At 37.5% G+C, this 14,749-nt stretch overlaps 1 protein-coding gene across 7 annotated transcripts in view; it reads left to right on the top strand.

The window, feature by feature from the left end:
• The window catches only part of hdac4 (histone deacetylase 4), a 189,392-nt gene that overhangs the window by 129,363 nt on the left and 45,280 nt on the right, over window positions 1-14,749 (top strand). For all 7 annotated transcript variants that reach the window (XM_066687228.1, XM_066687233.1, XM_066687230.1 and 4 more), the window contains 3 exons: window positions 1,304-1,454; window positions 2,373-2,493; window positions 5,737-5,858. In XM_066687228.1, coding sequence (XP_066543325.1) covers window positions 1,304-1,454; window positions 2,373-2,493; window positions 5,737-5,858 — 394 coding nt within the window. The remainder of the gene's footprint in view (window positions 1-1,303; window positions 1,455-2,372; window positions 2,494-5,736; window positions 5,859-14,749) is intronic.

Here is a 14,749-nt window from a genome sequence, read left to right as displayed (position 1 = left end):
ATTACAAGGGGACTGGTTCTTTTTGATTTACTCATACTGTGCCTTACTTATATTAATATTCAAATATCATAGCAAAGGCTCTACTAATAATGGAAAAGAGTGAGCTATAAGAAGTCACAAAATAATAGCATTGATTTTTAAAAGTATCAACCCTGCAGGAAAAACGTAAGAAATATATTTTAACAGTTCTAAGAAGTCAAAAGCACAGGTGAAATCATTGTTGCCTTGAGGTCAGGCTGGAGGGCTTAAACTGACTCAGAAAAGAAGAAAAACGGAACTGATTGTACCACTGAGAGGATTGAAGTAAAGAAGATATGCTGAAATTGCAAACTGCGCAGGGGGGAGGGCTGACATTATTTAATAATACTATACGTATTTGCTGCCGTGTTTACACAGGAAATCCAGAGAAAACCCTGGAAAGGTATGCATAATTCAGGAACTGACATTCTGTCGCCAGCCACAAGTCTTCACTTGTCCCTGTGTTTTCTCTCTATATATAGTCTATCTGTGAAAACTGTGTGCAATACATGTTTGACGTCTCTTGTTATGCAAAATATGGGATGCATGTGATTTCTGTTTCATTCCTTAGAGAAGTTGAACAAGCAAAAAAGACAGGTTCTGTTCTGTTAATGTCCATAATGGAAGAAAGAAAATGTATTTGAATATATAATATGAGCACAGAGAATAACCTGCAAGTACCATGCATTAATAATAAGGAATATATGAGTCCCAAACCTGGTGGCCAACTACAAGAAACGTCTGACCTATGTGATTGCCAACAAGGGTTTTGCCACCAAGTACTAAGTCGAAGGGGTCAAATACTTATTTCCCTCATTAACATGCAAATCAATTTATAACTTTTTTGAAATGCGTTTTTCTGGATTTTTTTGTACAAAATCAGCAGGGGATCAAATACTTAGTAGGACTTCCATCTCTCAACAAGCCCGCACACGTCCCTCTCAAACTTCTATCAGCCCCCCAAAGGCTATCACCTCTGACCTGACAGTTTTACAATCTTTTCAGCAAATTCTTGAACTCGTATTACAGTCTAAATGAAAGTAACAACGTTGCAGAGGCATCTCAAACCCCCCTGGATGGTATTGGGGGGAAAAAAAGCCAAGGACAAAATACAGTTCAACTAATTTTTTTTATTTCTTTTTTTAAGAAAAATCCCGTAGGGAATGTGTTCTAAAATGATATAAAATAAGAAAAGAAGAAACCACATATTAATAAAAAGTATATTGCAACCAAAACAAGCAGTGATAATAGTAATAATAATAAGCTATGCATTGTGTTTTCACAGCATCAGCAAGACATACTTGCGCTGAAGCACCAGCAGGAGTTGATGGAGCACCAGCGCAAGATGGAGAAGCACCGCCACGAGCAGGAGATGGAGAAGCACCAGCGAGAGCAAAAACTGCAGCTCCTCAAGAACAAGGAGCGCGGCCAAGAAAGTAAGAGCCAGGTGCCCCTCAGCGGCAGGCCCCCAGGGGCAGGCCTTGTCTCAGTCAGTGTGTCACTGCTTAAGACTCCTCTCCCAGGGGACCTGCTTTTTACTCGAGCTTGGGTATCCAGGGTAGGGACTTGGTTCCAGTGCCCTCAGTAGTAAGGCTTGCAATAAAGGTGGCTTTTGGCAATAACTAACGTCTGCTGGAGAGGTTCAGTGAGTGGAAAGGTGTTTTCTTAGACCGTGAGACCCTCCTGATTTGATGGTTTAATCGTATACCAGTCCCCATACACTACCTCATGTACAGGATGACAATACATTTAATCTGGAGAGAAAAACAACAATAGATTATTAATTGAATTTAGAAATCAGAGCTAGGTGCTTCCACATTAAAGACAACAGCAGGTCTTAAGTCATTTGTATGATTCTGTAACATACAGTTCATACCTCTCCACTGTATGTGTCTTATATGAAAAGTTTCATGTTTCTCTCGTGTGCTTCCCCACTTCACACAGCACCTGTGTTTTCCTAAGGGAGCTCTTTAAAATGAAGGAGAGGTAACTAAAAAGAAGGCGAGATGAAAAGTAATGCTTTTAAGAAATGTGTTATAAATGCAGCTTTATTTTTAATTTTTTTAACACGGCAAGTCTCTCTTGGAGAATCAGTGGTTTTATGAATGATTTTGATTATCAATTCAGTTTCCGCTGTCCCCCTACCAGGTGTTCATCTCTTACATATGAAGACTAATATGTTGGCTTTAAAGAGTACCTTACGCACAGTGTTAAAGAAAGACATTTCAATTTGAGAACTTTGTAGTTCTGATTGACCATGAATAATGGGTGTCTATGTCCATCCTTTCAACAGGTATTGTCAAGTAGTGGGAGATGGCCATGGATGCTTAAACTCAATCAAACTGTTTTCACAGGTGCAGTGGCCAGTACAGAGGTAAAGATGAGACTCCAAGAATTCGTCCTGAACAAGAAGAAGGCGTTGGCTCAGAGAAACCTGAACCATTGCATGCCGAATGACCCCCGCTTCTGGTATGGGTAAGTATGAATCAGCGGATATTGTATTTGTGGCTGTGTCCTCAGTCCATGCACTTGATCGGTGACTTGAATAGCAACACTTAACAGGCAGGGTGAGTTTCATTTCCATTGTAAATTGGGATTTTGAAAGTGTTACTTGTTTCTGGCAACACACCTTTTCGTGTATCCTTCTCTTCTCTTTGCCTAAGGTGGGCAATGTTCAATTTCAAATCAATAGATAATCAACTTTTCTTGGTCCACTACAGTGTCTGTTTGTTCTTTTAAAGATCTGCATTACTGTTATTACAGATTGCTATTTAACAGCACTGTATTTTATTGTTTGCTTTTAATTTAAGTCATGATTGATAGCTTTTTATTCTGAGAAAAAAAAGCAGTGTAAAATTGTACTTGAGTATTTGAAGAAGTTTCAGTGCACAAAGATCCATGCTCTTTCATCTGAAACATAAGAAATGAATGCAGTCCCAGTGACGCTATAAAAAAACAAGCTCCGGTTTAGAGAATGAAGTCGTGACTGGATGTGGCAGGTGAATTGTTTGGGAACTTGAGAGTAACTTATTCATTCAGTATGTCGCTGAGCACCCCATGCTTCTTCCAGCTTCCACAGTTCAATACAGATAGAGAATAACTGCTTTCAAGTAGTGGAGTGACAATAAATATTAAAATACTGAGGTGTGTTTTAAATACTGTGTTCTTTTCCTTTTTTTCCTTTTCTCGCTTTCCTGCACCTTTTTATGTCTCAGAGATCTGGAGAACAGAGATATATCCCTTCACTCTTAGATGTGTTAGAGCTTAAACCTTTCCATTTTCAAGTGTTTTTGCTCATTTGTGAAGTGAAGAAAAATATGTGAATATGTTTGTCTGCTTAGTGATGAAAATGAGGGGTTGAAGGTTCAGAATTTGGTGTGTCCAGAAACGTTTTTTGTTTTTTTATGATTCACTACAGATGATAGGAGATTTGGGTTAAAATAAGAAATGACGACATCACTCTTTTTCAAGTAGAACAGACTTCATAATGTGGGCGACTTAGTCATTCTTCTGAATATCGAAAAATGGCTAGGCTTTAAATCCAATATTGTCATTTTTGTTGGGAAAATACACCTACTGAAATCTACACATCATAACTGAAGAATTGAATTCAGGGAATGTAATTATTTTAGCATTAATTAAATAAGAGCTAATTAATTAAATTATAGCTAAATAGATGTATGCCTGGAAGATGGCTAAAAAAATTAACAAAAGGGAGCTAAATACAATACCTTCGCTCTCAGAAAGTGTTTTGCCAAGCCTATACAAGAATGTTTGTTAAAAAAATAAATAACACGTCACTAATCTAAAATACAGCACACTGACTATGTAGTGCAGTGTATGAATAGATATATATGGGGTTGCAAAAGTGAGTACTGAAGCCTTTAAAAAATGGGCAGTTACAGCCAGTCACTGAGCCATGAAATTCTAATACCTGTTTTTAATACAGGAGGTGTATGGTGATGGCTGTTGAGCCACAGCAGTTGTTTTTACATTTAATTTGACCCTTATATTTTTGCAGTGTCTGTTTTACTGTGTTTGTTTATAAACAAAGTTAAGACTTCTTCCCAGAAACGGGCAGTCTGCACTAGCATTGGGAGTAAATCTAGATTACATGCAAAGTGTTTTACTGCAAAAAAAAACGTAATCTGATCCCTTTAGCTGTCTCCCAAGTTTACTATGAATGGCCACTGTTCAATATATAGAACGTTGATGAGCAATTTTAAAAATAAAAATCCTCTTCACGTTCATAGGGGACAATATTTGTGTAAACTTCTGGCCATGTGACATTTGTACCTTGAAGTTATTAGACTGGGCCTCAATCTGCCCTGTTTGTGCCTGTCGATTAAGATCTAGAGCAGGTGAAATTAATTATAGACACATAGGAAAGTGTGATGTACATACTTCAGTGAAAAGTCCTGAATATTTTCCAGTCTGCAGTTCAATATACTTTTATAGCACTTGCCTGCAGAATGATAACTTTGGTCTTTCTCAAAATAGCCTTTGAAAATAGTTCATACTTATTATCAGAGTGTATTCTGTTTTAAAACATGAAGAGAAAATATTAAGCACAAGAGAGACTTCAAACAACTTGTTTATTTGAAGTGTCTATAGACATTTCCATGCATGTTTTGTTTTGTTTGTTCTTTTAGCAACTAGCAAATAACAAGCATTCGGCATGAGGATAAAGGAAACAAAATCAGTGCAAACCGCAATATACATTTAACAGACCATAACATTGGTTTGGCAGTGAGCTCAACAGTAGCCAGCTGCTGGGAATTAAATTTCTGGTTTTACATGTTAATAAACTTGATCTGCGCCTAGATGTTTAATGGCCGCGGGGAAATGAAAACTAATCTTTTTCCACAAGAGCTGTGCGATTTAACTTGAACCTCTCAGATATGTTTACCTGAGAACATGATGTGAATTCAGCTGCTCACCGAGGAAACTGTTAGAGCAAGCGGTTTTCGGGAAATCGCGTAGTCACGTCATTCAGAAGTTTGTTCTTGTTGACTTTAGAACCTGCTTTTCTTGTCCTCCAGCACCCAGCCTCTGCTGCTGATTTGTTTTTAAAGTTAAGAGGAATTCCCTGTTCTTCTGCCCCCCCAATCCAAAAATAAATACATTAATTAATTAAAGACCATTTTGCACTGTTATTTAGCTTTAGTTTAAAACAAAAGCAACACACCCCATAGTCTGTGAACACTTATAAAATACAAAAACAACAACCGACAGCATGGTAGTATAGAGTCCCTGTATAACATATTAAATTGATAGATTCGCCCAAATCCGGAAGATCATTTTAAAGAAGATCTAAGAGCAAAATCTCAGTTATTTAAATGGTTTGGTTGCGGAACACATACCAATAGGGCAAGGGAATGCTGAAAAATAGTTTCTTATCTTGAAAGCCATATCATTGTGTAGCTGCTCCTGTCCTGCTTTGAAAGCTGTTGTTGATATTAGGGGTATCCATGGATATCCTGTTTTTATTCCTGCTTTCCCCTCAAAAACCTCAGAAGAAATAACAAAAGCCAGGTGCATTGACATGAGCCCAGCCTAATGCTTTAGTTGTTTTAATGATCTAGTTATTTTATAGGGTGGTGCTTTCAGTTTCCCCATCGCTGTAAAAACATGCATCTCTGACCACCGATTTTGCATGCCATGTTTGTCCTCCCCAAAGTGCTAATGTCATGTCTTTTTGTGGCTTTGCTTTTCAAGGAAAACGCAGCACAGCTCTTTGGACCAGAGTTCCCCGCCTCAGACAGGGATTTCAGCCACTTACAATCACCCGGTCTTGGGGATGTATGATCCCAAAGATGACTTCCCGCTTCGGAAAACAGGTACATACCGCTTCCTTCTGTCCTACCCTTATCAGTCAGTACACCTTTCTCATGTATTTCTCATGAGTTTATATACTGCCTAAGCAAAACAAATGCAAATCACTTTTTACAAATGTAATGTATGACCTTGTTAAACCCTTTTTGTTCACCTTCCATAAGTAGTCGACCAGGAAAAGTGTCAGAATGGAATGGAATTAAATGAAGTAGTTAGTTTCCAATTATTGAATATTGCAAAAAAAGGCGATTTGGCAGGCCCATTTTCACCCTGTCCATAAACCTGCAGGGCTTTTGCTAAGAGGAGCGCCATTAGGCTTATAGCAGAATATAAAAAGAAGCATTCCTTATTCTGCAGACACCTTTTACAATTGAAAAGATAACAAGATTCTGAATTATTAGTTCAATTTAGAAACGGAGAGGCTTGTTACCCTTGTTAGAGAGTTCCACTGAGAAGGAGCTAAGTGGCTGAAGGCTAGGATTCCAACTGCCACGTGAAGAGCTCAAATACGGCAATTTGAATTCGATGAAAAGTAATTTATCATCTTCACATCGTGTGGGTCTTCTTCAATTTAGATTTTAATGTATTCCTTAAAGTCAGCATTGGCACTCAAGTCTTGGCCAGTTCCTCACAGAGAAGACTCTTACTTACAAGGGTCTTAAGAAGTACCAAGTGTTTACTTCAAACTTTGGAAAAGAGAAAAGAATCAGAACATCTGCTTTTCACCTTTTGCCAGAAAGGGAGCAATTTATGAACTGAAGTGAAAAGGTTTTTTAACAGGCCCCCAGTAATTGTGTGCTGGGCATCCCATTTTCTGCCAGTTTTCCTGTGTTTTTAAATGCTTGTGGGGAAATTGCCCACATTTGTTTTTACATACACACACGCACAATAAAAAGCTGTACCCTGCAGTAATCTGTTGCTCAGAATAACCTGCCAATCATTTCTAGGCTTCCAGCAAATTAGAAATAAAGGGGGGAAAAGTCTGACAAGGCGTCACTTGCTGTGTCAGCATGGGAGTGAGTGTTAAGTTAATTAAACACAAACACCAAGTGACACTGGGAAAAGAAGAAGACAGATGCGATTGGCTGTTGAATACTGAAATCATAACACCAATAATAATCCAAGGTTATTTGCAAGTAGCACATTAAATGTCATTTACAGTCAAATCAAAAATTACATCTTGTCGGCGTTCTTTCTTTCCCGTTAAGGTTTCTACTGAATGACGCCGTACTACAGCTGTCAATCTCAGCCTTTCGTTTCCTGTTTTTCTGATGATAAATGTCGGTCTTTTGACTTGGTGTGGTTCAAAGACAAATTGCAAGTTTTGCTAAATAAATGATACAAATCGGTGTACAGGACACCTACATATTGTTGCGTGCGTTCACTCAGAAGTGCTTTCTGCTTGGGGTGTTTGACTCCTTGTTTAGGTCTCTCAATGTATCTTTTAATGCATTGTTTTATTCAATTTCTATTCATAATTAGTTTTTTTTTCTAATTAGTCAAACCGTAATTCGTTGAATTCTTAATTTTGAATTTCATTACTATAACTGGAGAGTCTGCAGGGACATCTAGGGGGTAGCAGTTGAACTACAATTGAAACGTTCTGTTTACAAAAGGCTCTAGTAATAATAATCATTTCTAATAACAGAATAGTGCATTGTTTTTGTTGTTACATCAGTGCCTAATATTCCCAGAGAAACAGTACTTTATTTTTATTTTTTTATGTCAATAGGTAATACTTTGACATAAATGGGAGGAATGTGTCTGTTTTTCTTTTCTTTACTTTTTTGTTTGTTTCTGTTTTCAGCTGTCATTTAATTTCCCTGCCTCTTTAATCAGTTCAAGCTTGCCTTTCAGACCATTAAAGGTTTTTCCTGACTACTTTATATTCTTATTAAGAAAACATGACACTGCTTCCATAAGTTATAGGTTTATAGAATGAGCTTCTGAAGGCTAAGCTTTTCATCAAAGGAGAGAAGGATGCACATATTACCACACTTCCGCAGTGCTGAATGCTGAATTAAAGACACTTTTTTTGGTCACCTTTTAATATTGCCCATGATACACGATAAAGTCCATGGGTATTCGGTGTTTGTTTTGTCAGCTGTGAGCAAAAATGAAAATTGAAGACTTGACAGTTAAAAAACCTTATTCCTTCAAGGTTTAAATTGTGACCTTTTTGGTTGTTTTAATGCCACAAGTCATCACACTATTTACACAGTTGTCAAAAGGTTTGCATATAAAACTTGAAGCAGGGTCTTTTGAGGCTTCCTCTTTTCAGTTTAGCCCCATGGGTTTTCTTTAGAACATTCTTGCATTAACAAGCACTATAATGGTTGCAAAACAGTGAGTATTTTAACCTACGCCTGGATTAACAAGGACATCTGCATGAGCCAAGGAAGCCTTACTGACTTTCTAAAGGGGAAATTCAGAAGCGTAAAACTTGTTGCCCTTTAATTTGCATTTTTCTTTACATCCAAATCTCAGGAGTACAAAATGAATAAATAATCATCTATAAAAAGCATAACAGTAATTTAAGTGGGGTTGCTAAACCACAGGTCAGTACTTACAGAATATCCCTATGCAGGCTCACCTTAGACTCATTTGGACAGAATTAGTTGAGTTTATAATAAATCATGCTGGAATTGCGCTGTCAGAGTGTGTAGATTCCCCTCCAGTGACCTCCTCAGAAAAGCTAGTCTAAAGCCGGGAACAATTACTGTGCGATTTGATTTCCACAGCTGACAGCATTGATAAGTGTATTGTAGTCACAAGAGCCTCTCTCTCTCACTCGCAGAACACAGCTGGGGAAAATCTTAATATAAGACATGAATCACTCTGAAGGACTTGTTGTTTAACTAGCACCTTTGAATAATTTCCGGCTCTGGACGTGACAACATTAAAACTTTAGGCACTAGACAAAAATACATACACGTTTATATATTTTTTCTGTAAATTCATTCGCATTGATTCGTGAATGTTAAATACAAATTGCCAAAGTGTTTGTACATTCATGCATGAGAGGAGGGTTGGGAGTAGAAGACAATTATTTTGATTCCTCCACCCAAAATGTGTGTCATAACCTCTTATTTGTCATACAGAGTTAATCTTTTAATATTTTATGGAGCCCATATATTTTACCATGCATTGCTTGAATTGTTTAAGTATCTTTCTTGCAAGCTTTTTTAATTCTTTCCATTCTGGTGAGTTTTTAGAAGTTAGAAATCTGGTTTCAAGCTTCACTCATGGATGTCCTCAAGGCTGTTTGTCCATCCGCCTTTATTTTTTCCTTCTAGCTTTATTAAGAGCATTTTGGAGCTTTCAGAACGTGGCCTTGTGTTCTTCATTCCCGGTCTGCCACCTGTTTCAAGTATGAATCCCTCTGGTGTTGACAAGTGTATCTTAAAAGTTAAGCAGTACCCAGAATCTCAGAGCTTTTAAAGAGCTGAACTGGAGTTTACAAAGGCCCCTTGCAGCTTTAACTTAAGACCCATTTCACTTATAATAAAGCGTATTTAAATATTCCAATAAGTTATCTGTGTGAAACTTTTCCTCTCTGAAAACAGATGGTTCTATTGGAAAGGAAATGATCAAGCACTTAATTTAAACCTCTTCCAAGCCTAATGATCGACTGTCTCGGGCACTGCTCAGTACAGAAGTAGTGTAAATACATTTCTTTATGAATCCAGTGTGATCATGTAAATATATTTATGGATTAAGGCGTGCACAATGCTTCAACTAATTTATAAAATACTTTTTATGTCTGCACCATCAATACAACACACGTAGACACCCTCATGTATACAATACACATAGACACCCTCATGTATGAATCCATTCACAAATTACTTCACACTTCAATCTCTCACAATCAGTCCTCACAGACTTCATTTGTTGAACAATGCCATTCGTTTCTACAAACAGTTCTGTTCCGTAAAGCCAATGTCAGATATGAGGACCAGCATAGAAGTTTATCTTATTAGATATTACTTAGATAGGTAGACCGAGTTCCCTTTCCATTTTCCTGATTCCTTTGTCTTTTATTATTGCTGCTATGACTAAGAAAATTCTCTTTTGTTCCCACAATATGAATTGGCTTATATTTAATAATTTTTTCACACCAAGTAAACTCGTAAAGTGTAATATAGAGTAATCGTGATCCGATACTTTAATGGGCAGCCCATACGGCTCTCAAGTGTTCATCAAAATGTAATTAATTAATTACTTATTTGAAACATATTGTAGTCACCAAATTGTGTGCCATAAGTACCATAAACGACTCCTTATTGTATCGATTAAAGCAATATTCAGCCCATGGCAGCCTTAATGGCAAGAAGCTGGGGGTGGAGGGGCTGTACAGTAGCTGTATAATTTCTTTCATTATGCTGTGTGTGGAGGCCAGCCAGCAGAAGTGGTGATCTTTGTGTGCCACCCCCACACACGCTTCCTGCTGCTGTCTTGTCCTGTTCAGCCCGGACCCCCTCACTGTAGAGTTATTGTCCTTCTCTTCCCACGAGAATGTCCCAGTGAATGGTGCCACGACCAGCCCCAGTGGTCTCGGCCAGCCCGGAGGATTAGCGTGCTTCAAGTGGCAAAGGGACTCACCTCGGAGAGGCTGAGCAGGAAGGTCAGCCAGTGCCACTTTCAGGGAGGGAGAGAGAGCGAGAGACAGAGAGAGACTGAAAGACTCCAAACAGTGAGGTCTTTGTGCCAATCACTGGGAACAACCTTCAGTCTCCTCAGGGAATATAGAAGGTCTCATCATCACTGTGTTGGTCATTTAGACACTGCTTTGTCACATATAGTGTGTGATTATGTTCTGTAAGATTAAAAACATAGATCTACCCTATCTATATGAAGAAAAATTTAAAGTGACATTCATTGTTAGTTCTATGTTGGCAACATGTTAGAGAGGTAGATAGAAAACTAATCCCATAATACATGCCATCCCTACCATTTGTTCTCCATATGAGCTGGGCCCCTGTGTAATAGCCTTATCTTAGATATTCGCAATGGCATGGCAATTTACACTGGGAGCTGAAAGCGAGAAAGACGAATCTGGAAATGATAATAGCGCTCAGCCTTTAATGTAATTAAAATAATTAGCTGGCAATTTGCAATTTTCGCAGTAATGCTCGCTATTAACGGTCTGAGTTATGGTAAGTCTGTTAAGTGTAAAATATGGAAAAGCTGAAGTTGTGAGGGTGAAGTGAAACAAAATCACATCAAGAAACTTGGAGCTTTTTACGAGTTCTGCATTGTTAGACATTCCTGTGCTGTGAATCATCCCGGATACAGCACTGTATTACAGGTAGGAATTTTACATCACTTTGTATTCAAGGAGAACCTGAGCTTAATGTATCTCAGCAATTATTTCTGTAAAAAGCGTTGTTGTATCTGATACACCCATATGCTGTTAATTAGGAGCAAATAAATCCCTGAAAAAAGACACTGTACAATAGACTGTGCTACTTTGTCATTCTTATTAAATGGGTTTTCTATCCTTTCAAGAAAAAAAGCCAGTCAGGGAGAACAACCAATCCAACTCCCCTGCAATTTTGGTCCAAAATATGGATACGTTGAAGATGAAAATTGGATACATGTAAATCATGCTTCATTTTATTATCCATACAGCCTTTTTTAGAAGCGAGTATTTAAAGATCATTTCCCTTATCTCTCTGTTTTAATTCTGCTAAATGATTATTAAATTGCTCATGAACGATTACTTTCATGTCCTTTCGTATTTAAGAGTTTACTTTACAGCTGTTAGCCATTCATATTTCATAATTGATATAATCAGCTATATGCATGGGGAGAATATGAAAGAAAAGGCCTTTTAAGTTACACATAATGAAGGCTGTAATTCTCTTAAGCAATGAGTTGCTAATAAGGAATGCCAACACCAAAGCTCTCTCCATCAAGTGCAAATATTCTTTCAGAATATTTCATGTATTTAATTATTTTGAAACCCGAGGTTTTCAGACAGTGTACGGGGTAATTGAGTTGAGAATGACCCTTACTCCAATGTAGTACTGTGCACCAAGAGAGTGCAATCTTACTCACACAAATCTGCGATGCCGTCAGTCCGTACCAGGGATTGCAGCAGACATGAAAGCAGTATTTCACATTAACAGTATCACCGTTGTAGTTTAACTAATGTTTTTAGTACTGCATATCAAAAACCGGTTTGTCCTGAAACCGATTTCACTTATTATTTATTGAAATGTGACATTTACCGATTGCTTTGGCTTATTTTCCTTCTCCACACATCCCCAATCACACATCGTATGAACTTCATTATAATGTTAATAATAATTAACATTTGCTGCATCTGAGATATTTTGACGTCAATGACGCTTTGAAATCTTAGGGCAGAATTTTTGATATGTGCTTATTAAATCATGAAAGTAGACTTATTTTCAAGATAAAAGCGATATGATTTATTATTTATAGTTTTTTTTCTCTCTCATGTGTGTGTGGTGGTTAATAAATCTCTTGCCTGAAATAGAAACTGATGTGTAGCTCTATCACTACTAGAGCTCATTTGTAATTTACACACTTAAATCTTTAATTGAGCCCTTGCAGTGGAGAGCATTTGCATTGTTTTCATATTCGTTTTTATATGGAAATTTGTCTCTCTGTTTGTTTGTTTAAAGTTGCACCGCACTTTTCAAATGCTATTCAAATTGTGTTATGCTTTAATGTTCATTACCCTAAGAGGTTCCTTTTTAGACTTACTTTAAAAAGCTATTTTTATGTACACATGTTATTGGCCATTTTAATAAGAGTCTGTTACTCTAGATTTAATCTTGTTTGTGTCAAAGCTCTTTTATTAAGTCAGGGGTTAGAGGGAAACAAATCTGAATGCGACCGTTTTTAATTTCATGGTTCATTTTCTTTTTGTAACTTTTCATTAGCACTGCTTTTACACTCCAAGGAGAGGGTCACAGATATATTTATATTATTTGTGATTATTGTATTTCACATCAGAATTAATTTTATATGATCTTATTTTATTGTAATTTAGAGACCAATCTATGTATCATTTGTCTGTTTTTGTTTTGTTTTGTTTTGTTTATGTTTTTTGTGTAAAAAAACAACAACTAACAAACAGATTTGCTAGGGTCATACTGCCCAATTTTGTCTGTCTCTTTTTTCCATTAAACAAGCCACTACAAGTATAGCAAGACACATTCTCTTGTAAATGCACTTGGCACACCGAAACAAAATCTCAGTTTACCATGAATGCACTCCAACCGATCCAAGGTGTCTTAGGAGAATATTTCATTTTGACAGCAGTCCAAGACACAAAATATACATGTTATCTCGGTTCATGTAGAAAAAAAGATTCCATGCAGCACTCAGTTGATATTTGAATTAAGTGCAAATGTTCAACACTAAGGAATTACCCATTTAGTTGAAGTTCAACAGAATGTTAATTGACAGCACACTCATAGTAACTACATATACTGTACATACGTGTGCATGCAAACCACAACAAGCATGATCAGTTCTCCTGTGACAAAGTGGAAAAGGACAGAGTCTAGGAAAGAATGCATCTGTTACCAATTATTGTACTTAAATATAACAACTAGCATTATTATTTTGTAAATTAACAGCAGGAGAGAGACATGATATTGCATCGGTATTTAAATTAAACATTTGCCTTCTACATGTAGAAAAGAGCTATAGAGTAATCGCTCAACCTACCATTGCTTAGAGACTTTTGGTTATATCTGAATTGAACATTACCCAGAGCATTGTAAGATTTAAGATGTTTTCACATTCTTTTTTTTTCAATTGTCTAAAACAAATTAATTGGGAAATGTTCTGAAAGCTGAGTTAAAACAATGTCTTTGTTGGTGTCCCTTTTTATGTGATGGAGACAACAGTAAAACTCAGTAAAAACATTTGACATAGTGTTGATAGCTGTGGACAAGAGGACGTGTTGTGCAAGAGCTGTGCATAAAGTGAGAGCCGTTGTTCACACTTGTACGTGATTATCTTCTGAATTTACTTCAGTATCTTTGTTGTAAGCCAGACCCAAGAGTCTCAGAGCACAGCTGAGACGTCACACCAAGTTCCCAGTGGGGTCAGGATGGTGTCATGCTTGGGGGGGTGGGGGGTGGCAGTTCAAGTTCAAGTGCTGTGCGTGTAGGGAGTCGGCGGCCAAGCTGCGACAGCCTTTAATTAAACACAACACTGAAAAACCTTCTTTCCTGCCAAAATAACATTGCCGTAGAATGTTAATGTCTCATTAAAATAGAAGAGTAGACAGTGATTTCAAGTGAGGCACTATTTATCCCCTGCAGCTGTTTGTTGTGTGGAAAACCCGAAGGCTTTGGTTGTCACGATCAGGGGCGACTGCTTCCAAACCTTTCGGACCTTCTGAATTTAGATTTTGGAAGGGTTCAGAAGCCCAGTTGCAGCCCCAGGTTATACTCACTCTTTCTTTAAGAATGTGCTACCAAACCAGAAGCACTTCGCATCAATCAGATAGCCAGTACAGTGCACATATATGTTTGTGTTTGGTGTGTGTGCATTTTTTGACCATTCGGTTAATAAATCTGTCCCCAGTATGATAAATCATCTCAAGTAGCAGTTGTACCCCTGATTAACTTTATCAGATAATCCTAGAGCTAGTTATAACTAACAGTTTTTGAACATGTCACAAAGACCACGGGTAGTGAAGAGAGTGACTGTATTGGTATGGTCATTCAAGCAGGAGCAATGAGGAGACAATGTATAATGTGTGTAAGGCATAGAAGAATGAGACATACAGAAAGGCTGTCTAGTAATCACAAATTCCATTCCATTGAGAATTGTGCTCCCAGTTTGGGATACACAACACACACACACATACACAAAAAGCATTTCTTCCATATTCACTTGTGAC

This window comes from Amia ocellicauda, chromosome 16, assembly GCF_036373705.1.
Source record: "Amia ocellicauda isolate fAmiCal2 chromosome 16, fAmiCal2.hap1, whole genome shotgun sequence".
In the NCBI taxonomy this organism is placed as follows: domain Eukaryota; kingdom Metazoa; phylum Chordata; class Actinopteri; order Amiiformes; family Amiidae; genus Amia; species Amia ocellicauda.
The sequence above is the reverse complement of the archived record's forward strand: the minus strand, read 5'-3'. Positions and strand labels throughout refer to the sequence as shown.